Source organism: Capra hircus, chromosome 3 (assembly GCF_001704415.2).
Source record: "Capra hircus breed San Clemente chromosome 3, ASM170441v1, whole genome shotgun sequence".
NCBI lineage: Eukaryota > Metazoa > Chordata > Mammalia > Artiodactyla > Bovidae > Capra > Capra hircus.
In genome coordinates this window covers 98,971,665-98,986,167 of record NC_030810.1, presented here as the reverse complement: position 1 = coordinate 98,986,167, position 14,503 = coordinate 98,971,665, and the positions used below count along the sequence as shown (strand labels likewise).

The 14,503-nt window shown below is 38.6% G+C and overlaps 1 protein-coding gene across 2 annotated transcripts in view; it reads left to right on the top strand.

The window, feature by feature from the left end:
- Positions 1–14,503, top strand: part of RNF115 (ring finger protein 115) — a 73,102-nt gene that overhangs the window by 20,313 nt on the left and 38,286 nt on the right. The window contains exons 2-4 of one of the 2 annotated variants that reach the window (XM_018046006.1): positions 1,652–1,710; positions 2,725–2,776; positions 6,475–6,517. In XM_018046006.1, the coding sequence (XP_017901495.1) occupies positions 1,701–1,710; positions 2,725–2,776; positions 6,475–6,517 (105 nt within the window). In that variant the 5' untranslated portion in view covers positions 1,652–1,700. The remainder of the gene's footprint in view (positions 1–1,651; positions 1,711–2,724; positions 2,777–6,474; positions 6,518–14,503) is intronic. The other variant, XM_005677766.3, reaches the window with a different exon arrangement.

Genomic DNA, 14,503 nt, shown 5'->3' with positions numbered 1-14,503 from the left:
TGGAGTAATTCACAGTATGCCCATTATTAGTGTTTCTCATCTTTCATGTTTGTAGAGAAGAAAAAAGGTTGAGAGTTTCTGCTCTACAGGATAAATTTTATGGCAATCTGAAGTTTTCCATAGCCTGGTTTCAGCCTGCCTATTAACACTCATCATACCATTCCCCTCCAACCACCATGCATGCTGTATTCTATTGTTACGATTTTTAACTCATAATTTCCTTTTTTATTGAGCAGATAGACTAATATTTTAAGTCTCTGTTTCTGATAAAGCTTTCCCTGATTCCCTCAGGAGAACTTTGGTATTTTGTTTATATTCCCAGTATGCATTGCTTAAAGCAATTGTTTTATTAAATTTAAATGTTTTTATTGCATTGACTGCTTACCAAACTAATCTTCTTGACAGAAAGGATTGATTTTTTTCTTTATGCCTCTTTTAAGAAAGCATTTGAATGTTCGAGTTACATTTCTGACTGTCTTTGTTTGAGTAGGCAAATACAGCTTACATTTCCTTCTGATAAGACAAACTTTGGGATTTAGAAAATGTAGCGAGCAAGAAAATAGTTGAAGATGTCTTTCCCAGATCTATTTTAATAGGTATTAATAATTAAAATATACTTTTTAAAATTGTGGTAAAGCAACCTTAGAAGTATATTCTTTCTTATCAGCCCCAATGTGGTTCAGTCACGTCCAACTCTCTGTGACCCTATGGACTGTAACCTGCCAGGCTCTTCTGTCCATGGGATTCTCCAGACAAGAATTCTGGAGTGGGTAGCCATTCCCTTCTCCAGGGGATCTTCCTGACCCAGGGATCGAACCCCGGTCTCCTGCATTGCAGGCAGATTCTTTACTGTCTGAGCCATCCAATTAGATCCTTGGAGTGGAGAAATCCATCAAGATAACCCAGAAGTTCTAGACACAGATAATTGGCCCAAAAGCTTGATATTTAATTAAAAGAAAGATTCCTGGTAGTGAAGGAAATAGAAGTTGATCTAATGGAATTATTCTGGTTATTATAATTAACATGTCTATAGAATACCTGAGAATATTTAAGTTTTATTTGGAACCGTTGATCAAAAAATAGGTTAGAAGTGTTGTAAAACTTCACTGTAAAAAAAAAAAAAAAAACTTCACTGTAAATTCCTAGTCTACAAATTGATCTATTCTGTGATTCAGTTTATGTCTCCTGTCATTGTTTAGAGCCAGTGCTAGCTTGGGTTATGATAGTGGGGCAAAAAGGCAAGGAGTAGATAAAGGAAAAAAATAGCATAGCAGAAAAAAATAGCAATTTCTATACCCATTGAGTACTATAATATTTTACTGCTCTGATACATCTCTTGGAGCTTTTTCACTAGATTTGAAGAGAAAATTAGATAATGAACTCATTACAGTTAAAAAAAAGTTCAAGTTAAAAAAAACAAACTTTGACATTCTTCCCTTTTAGCTTTCACTGGGAATCACTTATGAAGCCATTCTATAATTATCACGTGGAATTCATTACTTGCCGGAGTATAACAGAAAAAACTATCCTGGGAGTCAGCAAGTACAAACAACATTTCACAACATCAGCTTGTGTACCGCATATTGTTCTGTAACTATATACTTAGCTTTCTGATGAAAGACTCTCATTTACGTCTTCCTTTCTTTTATAGGAATATACTTGTCCCAGATGTGAATCAGGTTTTATTGAAGAAGTGACAGATGATTCCAGGTATAGTACAAGCCCATGAATAAATCAAGCATTCTGTTATCAAAATTATGTTTTTTAGCATCAACTGAATGAATATAAAGAAATTTGTTTTATAACTTACACTCTTTGCTGAGAGAGAGAGGGAAGTAGCAGAGCAAAGAGGAAGAAAAATGGGAAAATTAGGAAAATATTGTGATAGTGCTAAGTCACTTTAGTTGTGTCTGACTTTTTGCAACCCCATAGACTGCAGCCCACCAGGCTCCCCTGTACCTGGGATTCTCCAGGCAAGAACACTGGAGTGGGTTGCCATTTCCTTCTCCAGTGCATGAAAGTGAAAAGTGAAAGTGAAGTCGCTCAGTCGTGTCCGACTCTTTGCGACCTGATGGACTGCAGCCTACCAGACTCCTCTGTCCATGGGATTTTCCAGGCAAGAGTACTGGAGTGGGTTGCCATTGCCTACGATAGTAGGTGTCTTGAGATCTACTGTAGCGTTCCTGGGAAACCTCTGTATCCCTATCAGAGTAAATTTGGTGAGTTTTCATATATTTTCTGAGACTTCGGGGTTTCTCTTGGATTATTGGTTGGTTTTTAGTGACTACTCTGTTGCCTGAGGGTAGATTGCTCTTATACCCATTTGGTGGGCTGGGAAGCAACTTCTGACAAAGATTACCTAGTAAGATAAACAGGCTGTTCTAGCCAGGGAAACTGAGTTGTGATTCTTGAGGAAGCCTTGGGTCCCTTGTGCTTATTAGGATTATTGTGGTCAAACATACCATCTTGCTACTGTAGTATTAGTGTGTTGGTAATGCTTGAAACTGGCTCTTGTTGCTCTTACTGATGGTATAAAACCTATAAAATGGCAAAGTTATTTCTGAAAATGCCAATGTTACATATTCCTTCTTGGTTAATATGAGTAAAGCTATGAAAGTATAATAAAAATTAGAATAGTGTTGATAGGAGGGCTTCTTTTAATATTGGAGTGACTTTGGGGGTTTTAATGGCAGTAAATAATTCCTTTACTGTTGCTGTTGGCAGAATATAAAGTTGAAGTTCCCTTCCACAACCAGGAAAAACTACACATTTTACAGTATGTACAATTAGTTTAATTTTATTAATGATCAGTGATTATATGTATAATCTGACCTGGAGCTTCTGGGGCAACATATGGCATGAAGATCTAGTTTGCTGCAAACACTTGATGTAATCTTGGTTTTAAATAACACAATCCCAGCTCAATCTATAAGATTAGCATGATGGCAAAATTAGCAATTTTGTGTGGATGGCATGCTAACTTGGGATAGCTTTTTATTTGTGCTGTTATAATTGCATTATATACTTGTTTCAAGCAGGGTATGCTCTGCATGTGTTATAGAGCATGTTGTTTTTTGGGGGAGCATTTTTTTTCAAAGGTTTTGAATACTAATCCTGGTTTCTTCAGCCATGAGGTTGGTGATTAACTACAAGATGAATCTTTTCTAGAAGAAAACTGAATTCTGTGGGTCCTGCTCTCACTTGACTTAATCTTTTATTTGTGCGTTTGTGAGTCAAAGGTTATCTTATACAGGTGCTATTGGTAGCAGATATTCAAATGCAAAGGTGATGTCTTTTGAAAGATCAGTGTTTTAAATAGTTGAAGAAATCTTTGCTTAGAATCACCTACTATAAAGTTTATGAACATTTGCTGATTTGAATACTTACCAATTACAGTGTTAAGTAGTGGATGGTAAAAATTAATGAGAGCAAGTCCTTATGTGGACATTGGATAATGGGTTCCATTTGCTGTTAGATATTCATCTGGAGGAGCATCTTGTAAATTTTCTTAAGCTTTGTAACATTTCTCAGAAAAATGTAATTGTTTTTATTATCCCTTCTCTATGATTAGCCCTATCATTCTTTTTAAAAAAATTATTTATTTATTTATTTTTGGCTGTGCTGGGCTCTGATGCTGGGAGGGATTGGGGGCAGGAGGAGAAGGGGACGACAGAGGATGAGATGGCTGGATGGCATCACCGACTCGATGGACATGAATTTGAGTGAACTCTGGGAGTTGGTGATGGACAGGGAGGCCTGGCGTGCTGTGGTTCATGAGATTGCAAAGAATCGGACGCGACTGAGTGACTGAACTGAACTGAACTGTGCTGGGCCTGTGTTGCTGTGCATGGGCTTTTTACTAGGTGCTGCGAGCAGGGGCTACTCTCTAGTTGTGGTGCTCAGGCTTCTCATTGTGGTGGCTTCTCTTGTTGTGGACCAAGGGCTCTATGGCCTATGGGCTTCCATAGTTGTGGCACATGGGCTGTAGAGTGGGGCTCAGTAGTGGGCTCAGTAGTTGCAGCTCCCAGGCACGGGCTCAAGGGTTGTGGTGTACAGACTTGGTTGCCATGCTGCATGTGGGATCTTCTTGGATTGGGGATCGAACCCGTGTCTCCTGCATTGGCAAGTGGATTGTTCACCACTGAGCCACCAAGGAACCCCAGCTCTGTCATTCTTACTATACAAAGAAATTTTAAGGAAAGGGAAGGCTGGGAGAGTTGCAGGGATAGAAGAACCCTAAAAGAAAGAGTTAATAGCTTTAATTACCAAAGATACCTGAATCCTTGAAGCTATCAATATATGGTAAAGGCAGGAAGAGCCCTGGAAGCCTGTCTAGGTGTGAGCAATAAAATGGATACACAGTGGTAATTTAATTATTTATCTAGCATAGAGGTACTGGTAATTTGGGGCTTGTTTTACATAGGAAGTGTTTCTTACAAAAGACATTTTAACCTTTGAAACAAATAACAGTTGTCAAATGTTTTCTAATCAGAGAATAAGGCTTGAGAATGATGCCATAGATAGAGAATGGCATTAGCTTTCGTTTTTTCACTTTTCAGTTCAGTTCAGTCGCTCAGTCGTGTCCGACTTTTTGTGACCCCATGAATTGCAGCACGCCAGGCCTCGCTGTTCATCACCATCTCCCAGAGTTCACTCAGACACGTCCATCGAGTCCGTGATGCCATCCAGCCTCTCATCCTCTGTCGTCCCCTTCTCCTCCTGCCCCCAGTTCCTCCCAGCATCAGAGTCTTTTCCAATGAGTCAACTCTTCTCATGAAGTGGCCAGAGTACTGGAGTTTCAGCTTTAGCATCATTCCTTCCAAAGAAATCCCAGGGTTGATCTCCTTCAGAATGGACTGGCTGGATCTCCTTGCAGTCCAAGGGACTCTCAACAGTCTTCCCAACACCACAGTTCAAAAGCATCAGTTCTTCGGCGCTCAGCCTTCTTCACAGTCCAACTCTCACATCCATACATGACCACAGGAAAAATCATAGCCTTGACTAGATGGACCTTAGTTGGCAAACTAATGTCTCTGCTTTTGAATATGCTATCTAGGTGGGTCATAACTTTTCTTCCAAGGAGTAAGCGTCTTTTAATTTCATGGCTGCAATCACCATCTGCAGTGATTTTGGAGCCCCCAAAAATAAAGTCTGACACTGTTTCCACTGTTTCCCCATCTATTTCCCATGAAGTGATGGGACCAGATGCCATGATCTTCGTTTTCTGAATGTTGAGCTTTAAGCCAACTTTCTCACTCTCCTCTTTAACTTTCATCAAGAGGCTTCTTAGCTCCTCTTCACTTTTGGTTCCAGACTAACCAGGGTGTGTGTGTTTTCTCAATGAGCTGAGTGCGGTGCCTGGATTGCTACTGTAATTCTGAAAATGAAAGCTGCTCTAGTAATTTGTGGACTTCGTATCACTGGGGTGAGTGTGTGCATGCTTGTGTGCTAATGTGTGTACTTTTGTGCCCTTGTATGTGTCTTAAAGTAAAAGTGATGTCCAGCGATTCTTGTGGTTCTTTCCATCCCCTTTCTGTCAAAGTGTTTTAGCCAGTTTTTTCTCTTTGCAAATTTCATGGGTATGGTGGGATCTAATATTTTTTCCTGGTCTTTGAGAGTTGGTTTACACATGCAATATTAATTCAGTAACATTTTGTTTTGAGTTATCAATGCAGGATATAGTAAAGCAGTGTTATGAAAAGTGCTGAGTGCTCTGTATAATGGCTGATACATAATAAATACATATATTTGTGGTATTAATAAAATACAGTCTTTACCCTCTGAATTTTATGTTTCTGAAAGAAGGGTAAGAAGTAGAAATGGACGAAACGAGTTCTAGATATGTATAATACAAGGTCAAATTTAGAATCAAAGTCAAGAGTGCAGAGGGCTGTGGAAGAGTCTTGTTTGGTGAGTTTAGTAAAGTCTTAATGGAGGATGGCTCTGAGGGGTGGGTAAGATAATCATCATCAGAAAAAAATATTTATGGAGCCCTTTTATAAGATGCTAAATATTGTACCAGACCCCTTGCATTACTAATTTTTAATCATTTCTAGTAGTTTCAAATGTTGTGTGTTCATCTGATGGTTAGTGGTTTTTTAGTGAAATATTATTTGGAGAATCTAGTTTTATTTTTTAGCTTCTGAGAATAAATATTTTTCTTCCTTTACTCAGATTTGAGTTGCATTGCTGGCTGTAGGTCCTCTTCCTTCTCTGTGATGGCCCCTCTCTCTAATTTTTTTCACTTGGTTTAGCCTTGATTTTGTAGTTTGTTATAGTTTGTGTTAAATCTATTAATTTTCATAGATTAATGCAAGTTCTTCATAATTTCCTTTGTAGGTGTCACGTTGGGATGAGTTCTTTTTCCTTATTGGGATTTGTTCTCATTGTACCATTCTATATTTAGGTTCTGGGAGGGAAGCTTACTCCTGGGCATAGAAACTAGAATCACTTCTCATTGCTTTTTCTCTTCAGTTTTTTAGGTGGTGGCAGCAGCACATCAACACAGTTTTCAGAGGTAAGTTTCCCTTTGGCTCTATGGAGTCTTTAGGTAGTGGCCTCATGCTAAATCCGTGACAGATTTTCACTTGCCATTGCAATAAAACTTCAGAATGTTTAAGGAAAATGTAGGCAAGAGTAGTCTTAGAAGGATTTGTGTTCAGTAGTTGGGGCTTTGGCATGTTATTTTTAGTAAACCTTTGATTAGGTGGTGTTTCAGTTATTTTCTGCTTCTATATTGTGTATATAGTGTGAGAATGTAAAGCTTGTGTGTATTTTTTTTAATAACTGTTGCAGACTCTTAGTGGTATGACAGTCAAGTAAAGAGCAGGGGATGAGTTATAATTGAAGTCACATTGAGGCACAGTCTACAGTTTTACACAGAGGTACTGGTTTCTAGAGATTACCTTTTATGAATATGGTAATTTGGTGTATGTATTGGAATTTGGGTGCCAGATTAAGTATAAGATATTTACTTGCCTTCCAGGTCTTGAGATAGAACCTATAGTTAATTTCCAGTTCTTTATATAATGTGGGTTCTCTTACTGCAAAGCACAAACTCTGGGGCGTGTGGGCTTCAGTAGTTGTGACAGGTGGACTCAGTAGATGTGGCTCTCGGGCTCTGGAGCACGCGCTTGGTAGTTGTGGTGCACAAGCTTAGTTGCCATGTGACATGTGGGATCTTTCTGAATCAGTGAGCGAACCTGTTTCTCCTGCATTGGCAGGTGGATTCCTTACCCTGGAGCCACCAGGGGAGCCCTAAGGTTTAAGTGACATTAAGTACTTTTTGTTCATAAGCATTAAGAGACTATATCTCACAAGGGTAGACCCCCTCTGCCTATGGAAACCCTGGTTTGCTTTTGCTCCTACTGCCATATAGTTTGGTTAGCCCTAGAAAGCTAACAGATGCTAAAAGAAAAAAAAAAAATTTAAATCCCATAATCGGAATTTCTTTGTATTTCAGGATCACATTAACCTTTTTTGGAAATAGTTCAAGTTTTGAGAACAAGCAAAACTTCTTAGTATTTATTTGTGTATAAATTAAAACTGTATTTGCAGGTGTGTCTGAAAACTGGTATTCAGTAAGAAGCCCATAAAACCCTGAGCTTCTCTCCTTTATCCTCTGAAAATTATTTTAAGACTTGGAGCTCTCAGGCTTTTTTTTTTTGCCACACCATGCAGCTTGGTGGATCTTAGTTCCCAACCTAGTTTGTTCCTTAGTTCCTTAACCAGGGATTGAACCCGGGCCCCAGTAGTGAAAACACCAAGTCCTAACCACTGGGCCACTAGAGAATTCTCAGCTCCCCAGATTTTTTATGTTATTAGATATATAGTCAAGAAACTTAATGTTTGGGTAATAATCCTGTTTTATTAAGGGTATTTTCTTTTACTTATGGTCTGTGGTACTTCCCAATATCCGGTATTAAGTTTTTTACTTAACTCTGAACTGACTTGGTATGTGGGTTGGTTAGTGTGATTCAAGATAGATTATGTCTTTAAACTCCCATTTTCTTGTTTTGATGGATGAAAAAACATTACTTAAAATTGATTCTGCTCACTAGGCCTGAAAGCCTTTCCAGTTTTAGTATGTTTTTTTCCTTGTGTGTGCTATTCCTGATAACACAGATTGTCACTTACTGGTTATACATATGCAGAGGAAAAACTTCATCTGATTTTCCTTAAGTGTTAGTTCTCTTTTAGGAGATGGAAATACAGGTTTTATAGTTATGACTCACTAGGAGAAGATGCATTCAGAAGAAAAATAAATATATATATTTCGTCAGTTTCCTAACTTTAGTAATGCTAAATCTGACACTGCATGAGTTATCCTTCAGGTGTTGAAGTAATTTTGCCTAGTTATAGCCTGTGACATCATGTTCTTCAGGATTTGTAGCAAGGGTATGATTACACCCAGTTTTCCCTTGTCATCAAAGGGACTATTTCAGTTTTCTCCTTTTAAAATATTTTGCACTTATATAGAAAAAAACCTGTCTTTTAATATTGTAGAAGTTGTCAAGGATTAAAAAAATCAGCTAAGAAGTGTATGTTGAGTGCACTTCCAGCACTCTGCTAAAGTTGGAGCAAGAAACAAATGTTACAGTTGCCTTGAGTGCAAGGAACTTATAATTTAGTTGGGGAGCAAGTGCAAACATATGAAACAAGTATGAACACAAGAAAGAATGTACAGAGGGTATAATAAACTTATTGTGGGGTGTATGTGACAGACAGAAGGAAGGACAGATTAGGTGTGCTGCAGTCTTTGAAAAGACTAAGATGTTTAGGAATAGAGGTCAAATGACATAGTGATATGCCCAGATCCAGATTGCCTGAGTTTAAATCCTGGGTCTACTGCTTACTGACTATGTAAACTGGGCAAAATTACTTAGAATTTTTCAGTGCCTCTGTTTCCTCCTTTGTAACTTGGGGAAAATAATAATACCTACCTCAGAGGGTTGTTGTGAGGATTGAGTTGATACATGCCAGGTGTGTGGGCCAGTGTGCCTGCCGTATAGTGAGTGCTTAATAAATTTTAGCTGTTATTAATTCATGGAGAAGGTAAAACAAGGCTTCAAGTACTAGAGCCTTAAAGGGTAGGTGGAATTTAGATAAGCAAAGAGATGAGAAAACACAAACACTTTTCCTCTAGACAGTGTTCATAGGCTTTAAGTTAATAATTATACCCATATCCCTAGAGGAAAAGCCTAGAAAGAAAATTATGTTTGGAAACAAGAGTTGTTTTTCTTTTCTATATTTCAGTTGATAATTCCAGCAAATGCTTATGCTCAGTTTTGCTCTATTTTTCTTCAGAGTTGCTTGTACAATGAAGAGATTATTTCTTAATTAGTATTTATTAATGCTGGATTCTTAAAACACTAGATATATTAGAAGAGGCTTAGTCCAAGCATATATGTGTGTGTGTGTGTGTGTGTGTGTGTGTGTGTGTGTGTGTGTGTGTGTGTATTTTTTTTTTTTCCTGAATGAGATCTGGGATGGGGGAAACAGGAAGAGTAGATGAGGATAGAGAAGAGTTGCCAGTGAAACGGGAACTATGTTTGAGTAATGTGTGAGGGTTGGTGGAGAGTGAATTTAGAAATGTTGCTAACATTGTAGAGAGGGGGGACATAGCTATACTGAGGTCCCTGTTGATAATCTGGGGAATTGAGCCCATTGCTATCTGAGCGTTTCATTGATTACTTGAAAGCTTCTGACCATGACCTGGTGCCAGTGAGACATCTGATCTGAAAGTCTCAGCTTTCCTGAGTATATCACTTCAGTGCAAGAGTGGCTATGGCTTCTGCTTCATAGTAGCAGAAAACAAGATAGATGGTTTTCTAGAAAAAGAACTCCCAGGTGTGCAAGAAGGCAAGGTACTCTGAGCAGCCTGATTTATATTTATTTAAATAAAAATTGTTTTGGTACATATGCAGCTATTCCACTATTCTAAGAGCCCCCTTTCTTTATCTATTTCCTTTCAGGTTTTGTTCTGAGGCATAGATACTGAAAGATATTATAACAACATTAAGAAGATTATTAAAAAGTCTTCCATATTATCATTACCTTATTTTTTATTTCATCCTTTCCTTCCCTCCCTTTCTCATTTTTTTCTTCCTTTCTCATACTTTCCATTTCTCACATTTATGCTTCATAGCTGTTTTCAGATATAATCATATGTTGTGTTTCTGATTTTAAAAATTTACTTAAAATGACATAAATTTTTTTCTTATGTCTTCATAATTATGAGTTATATATTTTATGACTTCATATTCTTTCATGCATTCTCTATATTAAACTGTTATCCTGTATTAAAACGTGTCTGGCTATACATGATGGTTGATCATTGATCATACCTCTTCAGTTCATCTCAGAGTCTAGAACATGTTGAGAATTAAACCATAGATGCTAGGGAGATGGAAATAAAGATTTAACTTTTATTCAGTGAAATTGGAAACCACATTTGATCTATGGCCAAATGGACATCCTAAGTCTGCACAGGATGCCCCTGCTGAGAATTAGAGGCAGCAGAGCAGGCACAAATACTCAGAACACTTCTTTAGCCGTTGTACAGAGTCCTTATACATGAACTCCATCAACTGGAGAAATGTGACTTAGCAGATGTTAGGTTTTTGCTACTTACCAATCACAGCATCATTCCTCTGGTAGGGAAGAGTAATGAGGAATGAATAAAGAGGTTAGAAGTGGTAGTGAAAGCTCTTGAGTCTTCCATGCTCACCTTTGAGTTTAGTAATTGAAGTCTGTAGTTAGCAAGGATCTGGGACTAGTAACTCTGGCAGTTAGGCGAGGAGATGAGTAGTCTGGGAGGGCAATATTATGTCTACCTTCATAAAGTCTCTCTCCAGTACCAACTATGCTCTTTTGTGTATGCTCCTGGAACCTGTGGAGAAGGCTCTGAAGTAATCAAGAACAACTTAAATTAAGCTGAGCTAAATAAAACTGTTGATATTCTATTGCTCTTGACCTACAAAGATGATAATTTTAAATGATTAAACCTAGTAAAAAAAAGTTAAAGATTTCAAATCTTTAACTTTCTTTTCCCAAGTAAGTCTTCCTTTTAGCTGTTTGCTTTTCTTCTCAGTCTCAGCCAGAGGGCTTGTACTCAAATGCCAGGTAGAGTTTGGATTCTTTGAGCAGCTGCACCCTGGATGTGATCTTAAAGGTTGAATTAATTCAACCAAATCTTTCATCTGTCTCACTTTTTAGTATAAAGAGTTAAAAGAGCTCATTTCACAGTGCTGCCTACTTCACAGCCAGTCCATTTGGAAATATCAACTCCAGAACTCTTCAGCAGTTGTTCAAAGAATAGCTGTGTTTCTCTAATTCAGTACTAAGTTCACACCAGTAATTCTGTTGCCAAGCAAAGAATGTAATGTAAACTCAATGGTAACTGAAGGAAGAAGAATGAAACAGAAAATAGTTTTGGTGTCAGCCTTGCCAGTTTTTTGTTCAGTGACTGCCAGTTGACCACATCTATAGTCTGTAAGCTTAAACTCATTTGGAAAAAGGTGCTTTTCATAAGATAATTTATGGCACAGTGTTTACATTTTAAGGGGTGGGTGGGTAGTGGACATCATATTTTTTTCTTTGTGAATAGTATTTGAATACTCTGTATTTTTATAAAATTTAGAAATTTTATATTTGATTGAAAACTTGTATCCAGGCTATGTAGAGACCTCTTAAAATGGAATAATGAGAAAACAACCCATTTTTAGAAAACTGCAAAAGATTTAAACAATCTCCTTTACCAAAGAAGGTGTATAGACGGCAAAAGGAATCTCAACATTGTTAGTTGTTGTTTGTTGTTGTTGTTTAGTTGTGTCTGATTCTTTGTGACTGCATGGACTGCAGCATACCAGGCTCCTCTGTCCCGCACTACCTCCTGGAGTTTGCTCAAATTCATGTCCACTGAGTAGTTAGGAAAATGCCCATTAAAACCACAATGAGGGAATGCCCCGGCGGTCCAGTCGTTAGGACTCTCGATCTTCCACTGGAGAGGGCATGGTTCAATCCCTGGGTGGGAAACTAAGATCCTCATGCTGCGTGGTATGGCCAAAAACAAAAAAACAACAACTCACCAGAGTGAGCTACTACATAGTTATCAGGATGGCTAAACTTTAAAAGACTGACGGTATTAACTTTTGGTAAGGCTGTGGAGCAACTGAAATTGATTGTAAAAATGGTCCAACCACTTTAGCAAACAGGCTTTTTTTTCCTTAGAAATATCAGCTATATGATTTAACCATTGTACTCCCCTAAGATACGTACATAATTGTGCATAGCAACTATTGTAATAATAAAAATTAGAAACATTCCAAGAGCCCATCAACAGGTGGATGGATAAACAAATTGTGGTATATCCACAGTATGGAAATACTACTCAGCAATATAAAGTATGTGGAATGTGACTCAACATAAACCCTTGATTCATGTAAAAATTAGAATGAATCTCAAAATAATTAAGCTGAGTGAAAGAATACATATAGTATGATTCCCTTTACATGAACTCCTACAAAGTATAAAATTCGAGAAAATGCAAATCACGGAGTGATCAGTGGCTGCTTGAGGGCAGGGAGGGGCAGGAGGAGGGGATTACCAAGATTCATTAGGAAACATTTGGAGGTGATGAAAATGTCCTGTATTTTGATTTAGTGCTTTTGTAAAATTGCTTGTGAACTGTTTTCAAAATTGCATTTCTTAAGTTCAGTTCAATTCAGTCGTTCAGTCGTGTCTGACTCTTTGAGACCCCATGAATTGCAGCACGCCAGGCCTCCCTGTTCATCACCATCTCCCAGAGTTCACTCAGACTCATGTCCATCAAGTCCGTGATGCCATCCAGCCATCTCATCCTTGGTCGTCCCCTTCTCCTCCTGCCCCCAATCCCTCCCAGCATCAGAGTCTTTTCCAATGAGTCAACTCTTCGCATGAGGTGGCCAAAGTGCTGGAGTTTCAGCTCTAGCTTCATTCCTTCCAAAGAAATCCCAGGGCTGATCTCCTTCAGAATGGACTGGTTGGATCTCCTTGCAGTCCAAGGGACTCTCAAGAGTCTTCTCCAACACCGCAGTTCAAAAGCATCAATTCTTCGGCACTCAGCCTTCTTCACAGTCCAACTCTCACATCCATACATGACCACAGGAAAAACCATAGCCTTGACTAGACGGACCTTAGTCGGCAAAGTAATGTCTCTGCTTTTGAATATACTCTCTAGGTGGTCATAACTTTTCTTCCAAGGAGTAAGCGTCTTTTAATTTCATGGCTGCAGTCACCATCTGCAGTGATTTTGGAACCCAAAAAATTAAAGTCTGACACTGTCTCCACTGTTTCCCCATCTATTTCCCATGAAGTGATGGGACCAGATGCCATGATCTTCGTTTTCTGAATGTTGAGCTTTAAGCCAACTTTTTCACTCTCCTCTTTCACTTTCATCAAGAGGCTTTTTAGCTTCTCTTCACTTTCTGCCATAAGGGTGGTGTCATCTGCATATCTGAGGTTATTGATATTTCTCCCGGCAATCTTGATTCCAGCTTGTGTTTCTTCCAGTCCAGTGTTTCTCCTGATGTACTTGCATAGAAGTTAAATAAGCAGGGTGACAGTATACAGCCTTGACGTACTCCTTTTCCTATTTGGAACCAGTCTGTTGTTCCATGTCCAGTTCTAACTGTTTAAGTTAGTAATTTTGAAATCGCCCTCAGCTGACTCATCTCTGTAGATCATAATGGTTTGTTTTTTTTTCCACCACTATCTAAGACTTTTTCATCACCCCTGGAAGAAACCCTATATCCATTAGTAGTCACTCCTTTTTCTCCCCAATTCCCCCAACTGTAGGAAACCATCAGTTGATTTTCTGTTTCTGTGGTTTTGCCTGTTTAGGACATTTGATATAAATGGAATGAATGATACAGTATGTGACCTTTGTGACTGACTCACTTAACATAATGTTTTCTTGACATATCTATATTTTATAGCACGAATCAGTGTTTAGTTCTTTTTTATGGCTGCATGATCTGCTGTATGGATATACTACATTTTGTTTATCTGCTCATCAGTTGATGGACATTTCCATTATTTACACTTAACCGTTTTGGATAACATTGCTGTGGATATCGGAGAAGGCAATGGCACCCCACTCCAGTGCTCTTGCCTGGGAAATCCCATGGACGGAGGAGCCTGGTAGGCTGCAGTCCATCGGGTCGCTAAGAGTCGGACACAACTGAGCGACTTCACTTTCAGTATTTACTTTCATGCATTGGAGAAGGAAATGGCAACCCACTCCAGTGTTCTTGCCTGGAGAATCCCAGGGACAGGGGAGCCTGGTGGGCTTCCATCTATGGGGTCACACAGACTCGGACACGACTGATGTGACTTAACAGCAGCAGCAGCTGTGAATATGTATAATTTTTTTCTGTATGTATTTTCTGTGTTCTCAAGTATATAAGTAGGTGGGAAATTGCTGGGCCATATAGTAACTCTTTAACTTTTCAAAGAATTGACC